At 40.7% G+C, this 18301-nt stretch overlaps 1 protein-coding gene across 11 annotated transcripts in view; it reads right to left on the bottom strand.

Moving 5' to 3' along the window:
• SDCCAG8 (SHH signaling and ciliogenesis regulator SDCCAG8) overlaps positions 1-18301 on the bottom strand; it is a 155702-nt gene that overhangs the window by 48941 nt on the left and 88460 nt on the right. For 8 of the 11 annotated variants that reach the window (XM_073338251.2, XM_073338253.2, XM_073338254.2 and 5 more), the window contains 2 exons: positions 14885-14993; positions 7915-8046 (listed from right to left, as the gene is read on the bottom strand). The exons of 1 other annotated variant lie outside the window; for it this stretch is intronic. In XM_073338251.2, coding sequence (XP_073194352.1) covers positions 7915-8046; positions 14885-14993 — 241 coding nt within the window. Of the gene's footprint in view, positions 1-7913; positions 8047-8668; positions 8811-14884; positions 14994-18301 lie in introns of those variants that run through there. 2 more of the 11 variants (XR_012158166.2, XM_073338257.2) reach the window with 2 other exon arrangements.

The raw sequence follows: 18301 nt of genomic DNA, 5'->3' as shown, positions 1-18301 counted from the left end.
AAATCAATTAAAGCTTAAGAGAGCTGATGAAATCCTTGCCTATGATAGTATGGTTGCGAATTAATTACAAATTAATAAGTTCAATCATTAATACACCTAAAGCAAGTCTCCCTCAACTCCCCCCTTGCCACCAACTAGTACAGGTCCCGTCACTGCAACAGAGAGAACTGTGTGCAGAGCACTTTAACATTGGTACTGAAAATGCAGACAGTACAGACCATGAGCCAACATTTCAGGTGAACCTAAAAATGGCAACCAGATTTAATATCATCTAGAATTTTTAAATTAAATTTATTTTTGGGAGAAAGGAATGTGGTAGTGGTTTGTTTTAGGTTTTATTTTTGCTGTATTTGTTATTATATTTCTTTGCTGGTTGCCTCCATTTATAACTGGCCTTGTAATAATTTTTTTCCCTCTTAGCAAGAAAAAAAAATTACTTTTTACTATTAAGAGTCATTTTTTGCAGAATGGAAAAATGCAGACTTTAATGACAAAATTATATTTAAAAATTGAAATGATGCTAACACGTTCTTTGCAGCAGCACAGTGTTCAAAGTGACATTTCTCCAAGATTCAGAACTGTAAAGTTACCAAGTAAAGTTGACCACACATCTCCAGTGACAGAGCAATGACACTGTCATCTTGATCAAATGCCACAATTTAGACAATGCTTCTCAGCTAATTTACTCACCCTCAAAAATCCATCTTAAAATTAAAAGCATGTGGGAGCAAGAAGACAATAAAGAACAAACTGATGTAAAAAGAAGGCAGGTAAAAGAAAGAAGGGAGGACAAGCCATGGAGAGCATCATGGGCTTCTATATAGTAACAAAAACCACAACAACTGTACAGCCCATCTCTCCTTCACTCCCACAAATTGCAAACTTCTCAGCTCAGTTCCATTTCAATAGCAGGTGTCAACTATCTATCATTCAGATGGACATCTCCTTTCTTTTAATGACACATTTCACTGAGCAAACAAAACTGAAAGGGATGAATATTTACATTATATTCAAAGAAGGGACTCAAAAACAACTTTAATTATTATAATTTAAATATGAAATAACCTTGTCCTTAAAAAAACACTCCATATCATCAGAACAGATGTTTATAAACAGCATATTTTCTATAGAGAAAGATAGAAATAATAGGGAAAGTGTTATCTTGTCTATTTTCATTGACAAACATTTCTAAGCTGCTACTTCAAAACAAGTTGACTGATCAATTAATAAGGTCTTACTCTAACTACTGTTTTATGGAACTAAAAAAGGAATATAAAATAGTTATTGCCCTGTCGTTTGTATCCCATAGCAAAAAACAAAGTGATGACAAACAAGAGTAACCTTTTTTCTCACTATAAATACCATATTTCATTACAATATAAATGCAAAAATGTATTTGTAGAACATCTCTCATCTGTGACAACAAATTATTGATTCACTCAGTATTTGTGAAATATCATAAGACATCTGGTGAAAGATCGGAGGAGCAAAGAAGAAAAAATGTGGTACTAATATCTAAAGAAGTAAAGGATGATGACCATTGCAGTTACCATCCAGCAGGTTTAACTATTATATAGAAGACGACAACTCTATAAACAATCGAGAGAGCAACAGAATTATGAACAATACGTTGTGTTTATGAAGAACACCGACTTCTGGTTTTGACAGAATTACAAAATTAGTGTATCAAGGGACTGAAATACAGATAGTGTGTTTCAATTTTATAAAACATTTGACTCATGGAAAGTTAAAATCAATTGAATCAATTTTGAGAGTGATAAAAATATTCTCACATGAACTGAAAGCTGGCTGAAGAACCAAACAAGAAGATCAATAAATGAAAAATAAACTGGACTATATTCAATAAAAGTGAGAAACCTGGAAAACAGTAATGCCTAAAGAGACCTTGGGGTAACAGCACATATAGCAAATTAGAAACTATATGTGTGATACAGTAGCAAAAAGTGTTATCTGTGGTTGCATACAAAGAAGAAATGCATCACTGTGCAGAGAGGTAATCATTCTCTATACCACTTTCATGAAAGCACTAGTATTTGAGACAGAAGGCTGAACAATGCAGCAAACTCCATTACTGCTAAGTAAAAAAAAAAAAAAAAAAAGACTAGCCTGGGTAAGGCAGCAACAGGCTGCAGAGGTCTAGAATAGTAGACTAAAAACCTCACTATTTTTTGATTTAGGAAAAACATCAAATGCATAGGCTAGAAAACAGTGGCTTTTTATGACTTTCTACTGTACTTAGTGTACACGAACAATTCATAGTCAAGTTCATGACCTTTGGGAACAAACTTAATACATTAGCTCAGCTGATATTAAAATCTACAACTGTTCTTCATTGTGGAAGTTGTAAAACAGCTTTACTGTGATTTTTAAGCTGTTTCTGATAACATTCCATTCGCTACCTGATGTTTAAATAAATACAGAATTAGATCAACTATAAAACCAAAGCATTCATCACTTTCCCCTTTAATATACTGGTAAAATCTCTTGACTATGGCTCAGTTAGATGATAATCTATGCCACATTTATAAATTATAAAATATTAAATTTAGGAAAACACAGTTACTGCACTGGTTTTAGTGCTCTCCATCATTAACAGCAGTAGCAGAAGGTAAGGCACTGCCTGCAGCATGACCATGTTTCTCTCAGACCAATTTTCTGTTCTGTATTAATGCTTTGATTCATTTCTAGTGCATAAAATTGCTGTGATGGTATAGAAAACGATGAACAACTTCTTCATGATCTCTGTTTCATTCTAATGCATATTAAATGTCGCCCTAACAGCTGACAAAAGACAGATCTGAAATTCAAGCTAGTAGTAATAATGAAGCAGAGTGGCCTGGGTACTAAGCTAGAAAAAAGGAAAAATACAGATATTTTCAATGGGCCCCTCTTTATGCAAGATGACAGGACTCCTCTCACAACATACCAGTTTGTTATGGTGTTGAGTTGGGGACTGATTAGGTTGGGGCTTCCAGCCCAGGAATTTGGTTCTCACTCATTCAGGATTTGGACTACAACAGCAGCGGCACAGCTGGGTATGGGGGCTAGGGTAATTCAGGCATTGGCATTCAGAAGCATACAGAATGTACATGACACCCCCAGGTAGGGAATTTTTCGTTGTTCATTTTTCATTGTTTTCATTCCAGATGCAGGAAGACAGGCCATGCTGACAGTGGCACAGATCTATGGGCACAGCATTGTTTATGGGTGGGCATCCAGGCTGTCTGAGTGTTCGCAGCTAGGGCTTAGTGATGAAGCAGTCCTGAGCTAGCACAGAAGGAGGGGCATATTATGGGACCAGCTGATACTACTTCTGTATACATGCCATTTCTGTGGCACATGCCACTTCTGTATACTGGGGGCTTATCAGTGGGCACCAGATATAATTGTGGTGCAATGTGGAGGAAATGATTTAGGAATGTGTAAAGGGATAGCCTGAATGCTTAGAGTTAAGAGGGACTTGGGGCTGATCCTGGAACTTTTTCTAGGTGTAAAAATGTTATGATAGGACATGCACATGCAGGGTGTTGCAGGGAACAGTGAAGCACTTCCTATGCCCTGGGGTCAACAAGGCTAGGAAGTATGTGAATTGGGAGGTGGCCAAATTCATGGGGATCGGGGAGGGGAAGAGGGGATGTCAGTAATTTTGCATCCTGACATAGCAGCCTAATCAAACCGTATGTAGTATCTCCTGTCCTTATTCCAGTATGATGAGACAATACATATGTTTTCTAAAAGCAGAGGTGAGGCTGGAATTCCTGTAGTAGCATGGATTACACTGTGAATGTGTGCTCCATAAACAGAGCATTTCAGATGCTGTTATACTAGCAGCCAATTTATAACTTGTAAGGCCTTCACTTTTACTTATCCCACATCAGCTACCTAAACCAATATTTTATAGATGAAAATCCATTTTACCCAACTAAAACCCAACATAACAGTTTTCAACTTTCAATAATAAAAAAGCCAGCTTTTTTTTCGTACTTATACTTACTGTGGTCGTGCCCAAAGGCTCAAGTGAGATTAGAGTTTCATTGTGCTAGGCACTGTACAAATACATAGGCTGACATGCTCCCCACTCCCCAAGGCTGGAATCTAATATAAAACAACTAATGCAAGGAACCAAGGGAGCGTGTCATGGAGAGGGAGGATGAGGGTAGCAATGAAATCATCCGGTTTCACAGACTAAATGCACCATCTGAGATTTCAGAATCTCTTTTTTTTCCTTTGAAGTTTAACTGTGGGGGCAGAAGTGAGGTGAAATGGCAGGAGCAGGATGAGTTACTGGGAGGAAGCAAGCAACAAAGAAGGAAAAGGAAGAATGGAGGGAAGGGGGACAGAGACCGGCAGCAGAGGAACTCTGTTAGACAGCGGTAGGAGGGGGAAGGGGCAAACAATCACCAGACAGAACACCCTGTGTAACATATAGGCCTTGATACTCTGGTCATCTAAACTCTCTTGATATGGAGCGGGGGGTTGTAGAGAGCTGGTTGCAGCTCGCTCCCCGATTCAGGGCTGTCCAGTTCTAGCATAACGTAGAGCTCCCTCCTGTGCAGCCCTAACTTACACTACTGGCTTGAAGTCCCTCCAGAGTGGAGGATTTGGTGCACCAGAGCTATACTCTGCTCTGTCCCTTTCCTCATCGTCCTGCCCAAACTCCCTCCCAGCATCCCTTCCTTCCTATTACACTGAGAACCCAGGGTGGAAGGAGCATGAGGAGGCTGGTGATGGAATCGTTGGCTGATCTCCTCCATGCAGGCAAAATTCTGCCCCAGCTGTTTTTGGCCAGTTTATGGCCATTAAATGCTGCCTGCACAGCACAGAGTGGACTGGAGTCTCTGGCATACAGAATGGTGCTATCACCGATGTCCAGGAAGAGTTTCATACCAGCCCCACTGCAGCTGCTCCCACTCCCATGTTGCTGGGGAAGTCTCTACTACCCTTGAGGGCTGGCTATACCCTCAAAAGCTTCTGCCCTTCCTCATTCTCAGCCCACATGACTAAGGGATGGGGGTGCACTACTTGAGTGGGGAGATGCCTCCATAAGAGTAACTCAAATAATATCAAATAATTGGCACTTCCAAGCTATTGGTCAAAATCGAACAGCTTCTACTTTAATAATACTCTTAATACTTAGATTTCCAGTGACAGGTTTTTGTTTATATTAAACACAAATAACTAGATGTGTTAAGAAAATAGTACTGAAAAATATAGCATATTAAATAAGGGCACAAAAGAAAGACATGTTAGTCCTAAGTGGTGCACAGGATCTGTTGCAAGATGTGAATATAGCTGAACCGCTTTGTAATAGTGACCATTATATAACTAAATTTAACATTCTTGTGGAGGAGGAAATACCAAAGAAACCAACCACAGTAGCATTTGACTTCAAAAAGGGGAACTACACAAAAATGAGGAGGCTAGTTAAATGAAAATTAAAAGATAAAGTCACAAGAGTGAAATGCCTGCAAGATGCATGGGAACTTTTAAAAAACACCATAAGGCTCAAACAGGACCAAAAAAAATGCCACCAGGACTAAACAACACAGTAAAAGAAGCAGTTAAAGACATCTTTTAAATCCTACTGAGAAAACAGAAAGTAGCATAAACTCTGGCAAGTCAAGTGTAAAAGCATAATTAAACAGGACAAAAAAGAATTTGAAGAGCAACCAGGAAAAGACACAAAAACTAATAAAATTTTAAGATTGTCAGGCTTCCTGTTTCTGATGATCAATCAGTGGGGCCACTGGATGATCGAGTTGCTAAAGGAGTACTCAAGGAAGACAAGGCTATTGCAGTGAAGCTAAATGAATTCTTTGCATCGATCTTCACTGCAAAATTATGAGGAAGACTCCCACAGCTGAGCTATTCTTTTAGGTGACAAATCTGAGCAACTGTCCCAGATTGAGGTGTTAATAGAGGTGATTTGGGAACAAATTGATAAATTAAAGAATAATAAATCACCACAACCAGATGGTATTCACCCAAAAGTTCTGAAAGAACTCAAATATGAAATTGCAGACTGTGGTATGTAAACTATTGCTTAAATCAGCCTTTACATCAGATGACTGGAGAATAGGTAATGTAACACCAATTTTTAAAAAAGGTTCCAGAGGCGATTCTAGCAATTACTTACTGGTAAGCCTAACTTCAGGCAAACTGGTTGAAACTACAGCAAAGAACAGAATTACCAGACACACAGATGAATGTGATATGCTGGGGAGAGTCAACATAGCTTTTGTAAAGGGAAATCATGCCTCAACAATGCACTATCGTTCTTGGCACGGGGGGTAGGGTGGGGGGCGTGTCAAAAACACGTGCACAAGGTTGATCTGGTGGTTCAAGTGTACTTGGACTTTCAGAAAGCCTTTGATAAAGTCCCTCACCAAATCCTCTTAATCAAAGTGTGCAGTCATGGGATAAAAGGGAAGGCCCTCTCATAGATCAGTAACTGGTTAAAAGTCAGGAAACAAAGGGTAGTAACAAAATAGTCAGTTTTCACAATGGAGAGATATAAATAGCAGACTGCCCACAAGGATCAGTACTGGGACCAGTGCTGTTCAACATATTCATAAATGATCTGGAAAAAAGGGTAAAGAGCGATGTGTCAAAGTCTGCAGATGATACAAAATTACTGAAGATACATAAATCCAAAGCGGATTACAAAGGGATCTAACAAAACTGTGTGATGAGGTACCAAAATGGCAGATGAAATTAAATGTTGACAAATGCAAAGTAATGCATGCTAGATAACCATATCCCAACTATACATAAAAAATGATGAGGTCTAAGTCAGCTATTACCACTCAAGAAAGATCTTGGAGTCATTGTGGATAGTTTTCTGAAAACACCTACTCAAGGCACAGCAGCAGTCAAAAAAGCTAACAGAATGTTAGCAACCATAAGGAAAAGGATAGGTAAGACAGAAAATATAATGCCACTACATAAATGAATGGTTCATCCACACCTTAAATACCATGTGCAGTTCTGGTCGCCCCATCTCAGCAAAGATATAATAGAATTAAAAAAGTACAGAGAAGGGCAACAAAAATGATTACTGGTATGGAACAGCTTCCATATGAGGAGAGGTTAAAAAGACTGGTACTCTTCAACTTAGACAAGACATGACTTGGGGGAGAAGGGGAAATATGACAGAGGTCTATAAATTTATGAATGGTGTAGAGAAATTGAATACGGAAATATTATTTACCTCTTCACATAACACCAGAACTAGGGGTCACACAATGAAATTAATAGGCACCAGGTTTAAAACAAACATAAGGAAGTACTTCACACCATGCACAGTCAACCTGTGGAACTCATTGCCAGGGGATGTTGTGAAGGCCAAAAGTATAATTGGTTCAAATAAGCATTAGATAAGTTCATGGAGAATAGGTCCATCAATGGCTATTAGCCAAGATGATCAGGGATGCAACCCCATGCTTTGGGTGTTCCTAAACCTCTGACTGCTAAAAGCTGGAACTGGACAACAGGAGATGGATCACTTGATAAATTGCCCTGTTCTGTTTGTTCCCTCTGAAGCATCTGGCACTGGCCAACACTGAAAGATGGGATATTGTGCTAGATGGACCACTGGTGTGACCCAGTATGACTGTTCTTATGACAATTCATCTGAGAGAGCCCAAACAGCAGAAACAGCATACAACACATATGCTAAATCAATTTAGGTCTACATTCTTCAGAGTACTGTGGAAACTGAACATGCTTTCCTGCTGTTTATCCAAAACAGCACAAGCAAAAAGAACAAACAAAGGATGGTCTGAGGTTTTGGTCATTTTCATAAAATAAAAACTAAGGTTTTTTTCTTGTTTATACAACACAACAGGTATTGCATAGTATACCACATATGGACTGATTAATAGAACTTCCTACCTCAGCTTCATTCTCTCATGCATTCTCCCATGCTGGATACACTGTTCTTCCAATTCATCATTTCTTTTCTGCATCTTCTCCAGTCTGTCATGAACATACTCATTTTCCTGACTAAGCTGGCTGACTTCAGACCTAAAGTAGTAAAAACACAGTGGTGATGGATGTTGTCAGATTTCATCCTATAGTGGGCCATCACTATGTAGTCTCAACCTTTATAAGACTTCTGTACATGTATGTGTAAATAGGCTCTTATTAGAACCTACAGAAACAAACATTTTACCTAGTAAGCCACATCCTAGCATCTGGAGACATGACACTCTGGTATGCCACTTTTTGGTAACCCAGTTATAATAAGAGCGGCCTCTCACTTATAGATATGTAAAAACCCACTTATGCAAGATCACAATTCCCCTTGCTTGGTGTGGACAATCAGACTAAGGAGTGATTTTAAAGACAATTGGCCATTTTTGGTGTCAAATGAGGTCAATGGAGTTGTATCAGATTTACAATAGATCAGGACCTGAAAGCAAATAGGCGATGGAATGCCTAGTTTGACAATCCTGACAGGGTTTAAGCAGAACAGAGGTCTTTGAGCAGTTCATTAGTTGTGGAGTGGAATGAGGACTGGGGTGGCTTTGTGCATACCTACCAGCAGAAACTCGGATGCGTTGGGGACATTAGGTGCTTCCGGGGTTAAGTGGCAGCTAAGCAATTTTGTGAATGTCAGTGGGACATAAATATTGGACATACGCACATAAGTCCTTCTGTGAATCTAGTCCTCTGTGTCCATGTGCTAGATACAGTACAGAACTGGAAACCAGGCACTCTTCAGTTCTAATCCTGGCTCTGACACAGACTCCTTCAGCAGCTTTGGACAAATCATTTATTTGAATTTCCTAATATATAAAAGGGAATAACGGTCAAGGAAGACTCCCCAACTGTGGGGGCACTAGGACCAAGGTGGTGTCTCCCCTTCCCACCATCATGTGGGCTTGGGAGAAGACTGCAGAGAGGAGCCAGACAGAAACTCCAGCCTGCAGGGACGGAAGAAGCCAAAGTGGGATCCTTTAGCCATTCAGAGAACTTTCTACAGTTTTGACTGGACTTTCTCTGCCCTGTGCTGATTGGTTGCTCCAACCTTCTCCTTCCATTTCCCCTTTCTCCAGTGTCTCTTCATCTTAGCGTCACTCCTCTTCTCCCCTTCCCTGTCCCCCTCATTGCTTCTCCCTTCAACATCCCCTCTCCCTTTCCTTTAGCTTATCATTCCTAACTAAACCCACCAAACATAAAATAAATAAAATATAATGGAAATAATGTGATGTTTGTTGCCATCAACTGTTTACTCTGATTGTAACCTCTTAGGGGACGGGACTGTCTTTTTGTTCTGTGTTTGTGCAGCTCCTAGCACAATGGGTCCAGTGCATGACTTGAGGTCTCATAGGTGCTACAGAAATACAAATAAATATCAGCAACCCACCTCACAGGGTTTTTCAGATTAATTACTGAATGGTTTATAAAACACGTTGAGACCTATGAGTAAAAGGTACTATTATAAGAGCAAAGTATTAATTTTATTAATAAGCCAAAACTGCTACGTTGAGCTTCAGAGTACATTTATCAGAAGATGAATAGCAAGGATCACGTTTTATTCATTGTACATGACAGTAATTTCATCTTTCAACATCTCAGTTTACCCATGTGTAAAATGGGGATAATACAACTTAGTACCTCACAGGGCACTGTAAGACTTAATAGATGAAGATATATTAAGTGTCTTGAGTCATTTTGACAGAAAAGTCATTAAGAGCAAATTATCATCATCACATATCCATAGCATACCATTACTATTGTAACTAGTGAAACTAAATATAAGTTATGAATATATCCTAGTGCAGTGGTTCTGAATGAGAGGTATGTGTGCCCATGGGGGTACTCAGAGGTCTTCCAGGGGGTACCATCAACTCATCTAGATATCTGCCTAGTTTTACAACAAGCTACCTAAAAAACCATTAGCAAAGTCAGTACAAACTGAAATTTCACAGGCAATGACTTGTTTATACTGCTCTATATATTATACACTGAAATGTAAGTACAATATTAATATTCTAATTGATTTATTTTACAATTATATGGTAAAAATGAGAAACTAAGCAATTTTTCAGTAATAGTGTGCTGTGACACTTGTATTTTTAGCTCTTATTTTGTAAGCAAGTAGTTTTTCTGTGAGGTAAAACTTGGGGTACGCAAGACAAATCAGACTCCTGAAAGGGGTACAATCGTCTGGAAAAATTGAGGAACATGTGCCTAATGGAATGACTGAATTCTAGGGGAGAAATTCTCTTCCAATTGTGATACCCAGGTGCTGCTCTGGTGGCATATAAGACATAAAAAGGCTGCAGTAGAATGGGGGAGAAAGCAGCATAGGGCCAGTGTAACTGGTTTGCCTCTGCTCTCCTCATAAACCCTCACGTGCTGGGTATGGAAGGGAAGCGTGTTGGAAGGATGAGGGGCAACACTATAGCACATAGCACTGTGGAGATTCTGGGTTATGATACAGCCCTCAGGAAGCCGCTGTTAAGTCTGAGCAGCTCATAGCTACTCTAATTTACATCACTGGCTACACCAGCCCCTGCAGAAGCCCAGAACTTGGACAGCAGAAAGATGGCTTATAATACACCACTTTGCAGTGCTGCCAACTCCCACAATTTTATCTCAAGTCTCTAGATATTTGGTGTTTTTCCTAGAGCGCCAAGATTCGTGTGATTATGTAAGAATCTCAGCCTCCATTTAAAACAAAGGGTAATTTCTATCCCGAACTGCTGTGAAAGTTTTGAAAACATAACCTAAGGGCACCCTAAAATTAAAAATCCAGGAGGCAAATAAATATTCAATTTTTTTTAAAACATAATTTTTAAGTCACTCCATTTTTGGAGGTCTGATTCATGATTTTCTTTTAAACACTTGGATTCAGTAAAAGTTCTTTTCCCCTACTTCCTTCTACACTGTGTCTTTTGCACTGTACTTCTTACAGCCACAGTACAGAATCAGAGCTTAGCTGTTTTATTCAACAATGTCTATTCTTACTCCTCAGAAAACCAGTCAATTTTATAGTATTACAATGGCAAGTGCTATAAAGTAACATTTTTATTGACATAATTGGGATTGGGATAATTCTTCTTTAAGTGGATAGCATATCATCTTAATGATTTGGTTTTGAACACAGATTTCACATCCTGGTACCACTAGCTTGGGCAAGCTACTGCTGGTGTTGAGTGTAATGAGTGCAGTCTCTAAACAGAACATCAACCAAACATGCAGAAAAATAGTTCAATCGGGTGTATGTCCTTTACTTCAATTAAACTCACACAGTTGGACACCTACTGTTGCCAAACCAGTAATATAATTTATACATTATAGTCCAAACAGTAAAACTACACTAAAAGTCATTTAACAATATTTATAACACCATAAAATACAGTGTTAAAATATATGAACTGCAATATGTACCAAAATTGTAAAATTTGTTTCTCATCATCAGTGATTAAAACCAGGATCATTGCTCTAGCTTCAATACTCACAACCCTGGTGACAGATTAGAATTCAAATCTTAATGATCAATTTACAATTAACAAGATAGAAGTGAAACAAATTAAACCAACCATTATATATAACGAGACCCAATGGACTCCCATTGTTCCCCTTAATTACAAAACGCAAATCACAAATACACAATGGGCAGTGTTAAGCATCAATCCACAAGTCTAGGAACTCAGACAGTAACAATCAGAAAAAATGAACCAAATAACACAAAAAACCCTCCAAAGGACTACATTTTGATTTTTTTACACTTCCATGTATATACTGTACCTTAATATACACTATCTTCTATGCAGCCTGAGGGGTGTATAATCTGTTCAGTATTCTGTCCTGAGATCTATCTAGCCCTAGGTAGGGGTTAGCTCACAATAAAAGGTTTTACCTAACAAAAAACATATTACAGTAATCATACAGGAACCATGTATGAAGTATAGTGAGGTAGGTACATAGCTGGAGGTAACATTTCATATAAATGCATTTGTAAAGCTTAAACTTAGTCTGCTTCTTCTAAATGTGCAAACATCTTATATAAGTCTATACTTCTATTGGATCTCTTATTGCAAAAGCTTAAGTGTTTTTACACACATTAATTAATATAGCATCATAGGACTCGTGTTAAGTATTATCCACATTTTACCAATGGGGAAACTGAGTCACGGAGGTTCCCAAGTAGCATGGCAAACAACATATCTAGGAAGAGAAATCATATGTTCTGATCCCAGACCTCTGCTCTAATCACTAGACTAGTCACTCTAATGTGCTGTGTAGAATCCAGGATTTTGGCAGTAACTGAAGCCTATGGTTTGGCCACTATTCCAGAATGCAGCAAAAGTGTCTTCCATTCAGACAAATAGGGCACACTGAATAAACTATATGATCAGAATCTGTTTTGAATAATATATATAGGCACCATATTATGAAATCTGCAAGAGAGGATGGGAAAGCCAATGGCACACTGGGCACTCTACACATTACTTCCTCTGGTCATTCAAATCACAACTGCTAAAATCATCTTTCTTGTCTGCAATTCTAACCTCATCTCACCAAATCCCTCTACTAGCTTCCCATTTTCCACCATCTTTATTTCAATCTTCTTGTCCTTACCTTCAAGACCCTTGACAATTCTGCCTCTCCCAACTTATCCATTCTTGTTTCTGGATTGAATCAAACCGCCATTCCCTCCATTCCAATTATGTCAGCCTCAACCCACCTCATTAATGATCTGGAGGATGGCGTGGACTGCACCCTCAGCAAGTTTGCAGATGACACTAAACTGGGAGGAGTGGTAGATACACTGGAGGGTAAAGATAGGATACAGAGGGACCGAGACAAATTAGAGGGTTGGGTCAAAAGAAAACTGATGAGGTTCAACAAGGACAAGTGCAGAGTCCTCCACTTAGGACGGAAGAAACCCATGCACTGCTACAGACTCGAGACCAAGTGGTTAGGCAGCAGTTCTGCAGAAAAGGACCTAGGGGTTACAGTGGACAAGAAGCTGGATGAGAGTCAACAGTGCGCCCTTGTTGCCAAGAAGACTAATGGCATTTTGGTCTGCATAAGTAGGAGCATTGCCAACAGATTAAGGGACATGATCATTCCCCTCTATTCCACATTGGTGAGGCCTCATCTGGAGTACTGTCTCCAGTTTTGGGTCCCACACTACAAGAAGGATGTGGAAAAATTGGAAAGAGTCCAGTGGAGGGCAACAAAAATTATTAGGGGGCTGGAGCACATGACTTATGAGGAGAGGCTGAGGGGACTGGGATTATTTAGGCTGCAGAAGAGAAGAATGAGGGGGGATTTGATAGCTGCTTTCAACTACCTGAAAGGGGGTTCCAAAAAGGATGGATCTAGACTGTTCTCAGTGGTAGCAGATGACAGAACAAGGAGTAATGGTTTCAAGTTGCAGTGGGGGAGGTTTAGGTTGGATATTAAGAAAAACTTTTTCACTAGGAGGGTTGTGAAAAACTGGAATGGGTTATCTAGGGAGGCGGTGGAATCTCCTTCCTTAGATATTTTTAAGGTCAGGCTTGACAAAGCCCTAGTTGAGATGATTTAGTAGGGGATTGGTCCTGCTTTGAGCAGGGGGTTGGACTAGATGACCTCCTGAGGTCCCTTCCAACCCTGGTATTTTATGATTCTACGTAATGTGAACAGGTGGAATAATTCCTATTTCAATTATTTTAAATTATTACTTTGCCTGCAGCCAATTATGGCTTCAAGCTTCACCAGCTCTCTGAATACTTCCTATTTTGTGAGTCTTCTTATGTTACTCTTACAATGCTGGACAATCTGAAAGGCAGATTGACTGGCAAAAGTGTTACTTGTTTACCTCCCGAGGAACCAGCATCACATTTGCAACAGGGGAGTCTCTTTTTAAACTGACCCATTTTACATTCCCTCCATTTTAATCCCTTCTCCAAATCCTTTGCTTACCAAATTCACTTTGGATGAAATTCACCCCATATGGAGAGTATGCATAAAGTCCACGCTCCACTCAATACTCACTTTGTCCTGCAAGTAAGATTTAATGGGGGATAGGCCTGTGAAGGCTCTCTGCAAAGAGGTGAGTTTCACTCTTTTGGAATACAAAATCAAATGGCTTATTTTATTTATATCACATATGAACACAGAATCTCAATGCTAGAACCACAAAGTATCCCAATTCTTTGCAGAATAACCTTCTTCTAGCTTAAGGACATGTTATGAACAGGACATAACACTATACTGTATATGGATATAGTGCAACTCTAAACTCCTACTATTACTCAACTACTTTATAGTCTAATTTTTTAGTTGTTCCACATGTAGAACCATTTACCTCAATGGTAATGTCACATGAATGGAGGCTATAGAATCAGACACTTACTGAGCAGCAATTTTCACAAGAGTTTGCGGAGAGGGAAGATGTGATGAAGATCCCGAACCACTAGCTAGTGTGTGCTACTGTAAACTAAATGACTTATTTAAAAAAATTTAAGTCATTTAACCCCAGATACTCAACAGAATTCAGCTTCTTCGTGTGACATATTTATTATTTTTAGCATAATTTCAAACAACATTAGAATTGTAGCAAATTGACTTTTAAATTTATTAATTTTTATTTGAAGAATACTAATCCTAAGAAGAGTATAATATGTGATTTCTCAGATCTGAATAGTCCAAGTAATTTAAATGGAAACATCATTTGAAAAGTGTAAAATTAGAAATACCCTGGGCAAAATCCCATCTTGGTTTCTCAAGTTGCAGATGTCATAACAGATTTGGAATAGGTGTGGATAACAGGTTTTAGAAGAAGAGAATAATAAATATAAATAAAAAAATACAGTAACTCACTTTTAAGTAGCAAGGCTAGTGTAAAAATGACACCTACCTGTTTTTTTCTGTTACATGTTCCAGCTTCCTTGCCAGCGTACAACATTCCTCCTTTAATTTTGCTATGAATGTATTCTGGGAGGTCAGCAAAGAATCCAGTTCATTCACTAGAAATTATATTTTTATATTTATAAAATTAAGACTTGATAGAAAGATTTAAAATATTTTCTTATTCACCCCGCCCCTACTTTTTTAAAAATATGGTTTAAATTCCAGGCATTTGAACATGGGATAATGATCTAATCACAATTTACCAAAGAATGGCTAAACTTAAGAATTTCTGAAAAATCTAAGCCACTTCTTCCCCCAGACACCCACAAACATTTATTTCAACCTTTCCAGCAACTCTTCATTAGGGCATAATCTTGCAAGGTGCAGTGTGCCTTCTACTTCTCTTGACATCATAAATGGAGTGTGAGCATCACCTAACACTACCAGGCCTTTGAACAGTTGTCCTTACTGCCTCTTTCTGGTAGGATGACCAAGAAGTCTCATTCACAACGGACATGCAGGTATCTCAACAAAGAGGGTATCTGAGGTGATAATGGACCAAAGCCTTTTGTGACAAACTACCATAAATGTCATATTCACTCTTATTGGTTTTTCTTAAATTTGAGAATGTTATGTTCATGAGGGGCATCAGATTGGCAAACACTAGGCTTTGAAGTCCTCCATATACCCAGCAGGTACAGGATCAGGAGCAGTGGTGAGCTGGATCCGGTTCGCTGGAACTGGTTGTTAAATTTAGAAGCCCTTTTAGAACCAGTTGTCCCGTGACAACTGGTTCTAAAAGGGCTTCTAAATTTAACAACCGGCCAAAAGTGGTGCCTTAGGTGCCGACTCCATGGGTGCTCCAGGGCTGGAGCACCCATGGGGAAAATTTGGTGGGTGCAGAGCACCAACCGGCAGCTCCCCACCCTGCGCCCGGCCCCAGCTCACCTCCACTCCGCCTCCCTGGGCCTGAACGCACCGCCCTGCTCTGCTTCTCTGCCCCTCCGGCTTCCTACGAATCAGCTGTTCACGCAGGAAGCTGGGGAGGGCTGAGAAGCAGGCGGTGGCTTCACGCTCAGGCCCAGGGAGGCGGAGCAGAGGTGAGCTGGGGGTGGGGCGGGCGAGGAGGGCTGCCCACACAACAGCAGATAACCTGGGGGGCGCGCAGGGGAACCGCTCCCTGCCCCAGCTTACCTCCGCCTCCTTCAGCCTGAGCGCGAAGCCTCCGCCTGCTTCTCAGCCCTCCGCAGCTTCCCAGGCGAACTGCTGATTTGAGGGAAGCCGGGGGTGGGGGGAGGGGGCGTGAAGAAGCAGAGAGGGGTGGCGCGTTCAGGGGCGGAGCGGAGGTGAGCTGGGGCCGGGTGCGGGGTGGGGAGCTGCCGGTGGGGGCTATGCACCCACCAAATTTTCCCCGTGGGAGCTCCAGCCCCAGAGCACCCATGGAGACGGCGCCTAAAGCGCCACTTTTGATGTGATCAGTGGGGGGAGCGGCCGCGCCCCCTGTTCCCCCCCAGCTACGCTACCCCGCCCCTAGGAGCCAGAGGGACCTGCCGGATGCTTCCTGGGAGCCACCCCAGGTAAGCACCACCGGGACTCCCCACCTCTTCCCCCGGCAGGTCCCTCTGGCTCTTAGGGGCGTGGTGGGGTGGGGTGGGCACTCACTACAGTAGCTCACGAGACCTTCTGTCTAGTTCTGGGGGCAGTCAGGGGACAGGGGTGGATGGGTAGGGGTCCCGGGGTGGGGCATCAAGGAACGCGGGGGGGTTGGATGGGGCAGGAGTCCGGGGAGGGAGGGGCGCGGGCCACGATCCCCTCGTGGGGTGAGGAGGGAACCGGTTGTTAAGATTTTGGCAGCTCATCACTGATCAGGAGTGATAATGTCCTTACTGGGCCCCCCAAGGTATCCTATCCATCTTTGCAGAAATCAGCTCATTTAGTTCTTAGTTTTTCCTATTGAGTCTGACAACCAGCATTTGACAAATATGAGGTCTATGTCCAGTGGGAACTGCACTTAGACCACCATTTTATATTGATTAGTTTCTGTTACTATTGACCTAAACTGGGCTAAAACGTCTTACCTAGAAATCAAAGGTCTTCAATATTCAAGTGAGAAGACCCTGTGTTCCCTAAATTTCTAGTCTTAAAATCATTCCTGAAACTGTAAATAATTTGTTTGTATTGTTACTAGATTCCTTCATATTTAATAAATGATAATGAAATACATTTTATACAATTATGACTAGAATATTGTACTTTCATCTGTACCCAACTTACAGTAGTAGTATACAACATCCCCTATAATACATAGATGCATAATACCGGAAATCTTTATGTACAAAATGACCATTTTTTCAACTCTTCCCACTCTTACTAGAGATATAAAGTTGACACATTCAATCTTGTTTCAATACACTCAAATTAAACAATAGGTTATGGACCAGAAGGGGCAAGAAAGTTAGTTTTCCTTAATTTGTGCCAAATTACAGCTGCCCATATGCAGATGTGCTGGACAGAATGGGGAAAGAAGACAGAGAGCTCCTTTCCCTCTACCATCTCTGTGTAGAAGGCAGTCATAATGCAGCTGTTTGTACTCCCTTAACACTAAGCAAGGCCCACTAGTACCAGTGACAGTGCTGCAGGAGGCATGTCTGCATAGGACAGAGGGTGGATGTGGCCCCACCACATCCTGTACCACTTAGCACTGGCTGGGAAGGAATGCCAGGTACCTCTTTTCTAGAGGTGTTAAGAACATAACGTAAGAATGGCCATATTGGGTCAGACCAAAGGTCCATCCAGCCCAGTATCCTGTCTACCAACAGTGGCCAATGCCAGGTGCCCCAGAGGGTGTGAACCTAACAGGTAATGATCAAGTGATCTCTCTCCTGCCATCCATCTCCACTCTCTGACAAAAAGGGGCTAGGGACACCATTCCTTACCCATCCTGGCTAATAGCCACTAATGGACTTAACTGGATAAATTCATGGAGGTTCTCTTTTAAACCTTGTCATAGTCCTAGCCTTCACAACCTCCTCAGGCAAGGAGTTCCACAGGTTGACTGTGCACTGAGTGAAGAACTTGCTTTTATTTGTTTTAAACCTGCTGCCCATTAATTTCATTTGGTGGCCCCTAGTTCTTATAAGAACAAGTAAATAACTTTTCCTTATTCACTTTCTCCACACCACTCATGATTTTATATACCTCTATCATATCCTCCCTTAGTCTCCTCTTTTCCAAGCTGAAAAGTCCTAGCCTCTTTAATCTCTCCTCATATGGGACCTGTTCCAAACCCCTAATCATTTTAGTTGCCCTTTTCTGAACCTTTTCTAATGCCAGTTACAGGGGTAGCAGGCGAATGTGTTTTCCCCAGAAAAACGTTAAGCATCCTATTCTGCAAATTTATAGCATCCTCCTCCACCATCGTGTA

This window comes from Lepidochelys kempii, chromosome 3 (assembly GCF_965140285.1).
Source record: "Lepidochelys kempii isolate rLepKem1 chromosome 3, rLepKem1.hap1, whole genome shotgun sequence".
NCBI lineage: Eukaryota > Metazoa > Chordata > Testudines > Cheloniidae > Lepidochelys > Lepidochelys kempii.
Note: the sequence above shows the minus strand (reverse complement) of the source record. Positions and strands in the feature narration are given on the sequence as shown.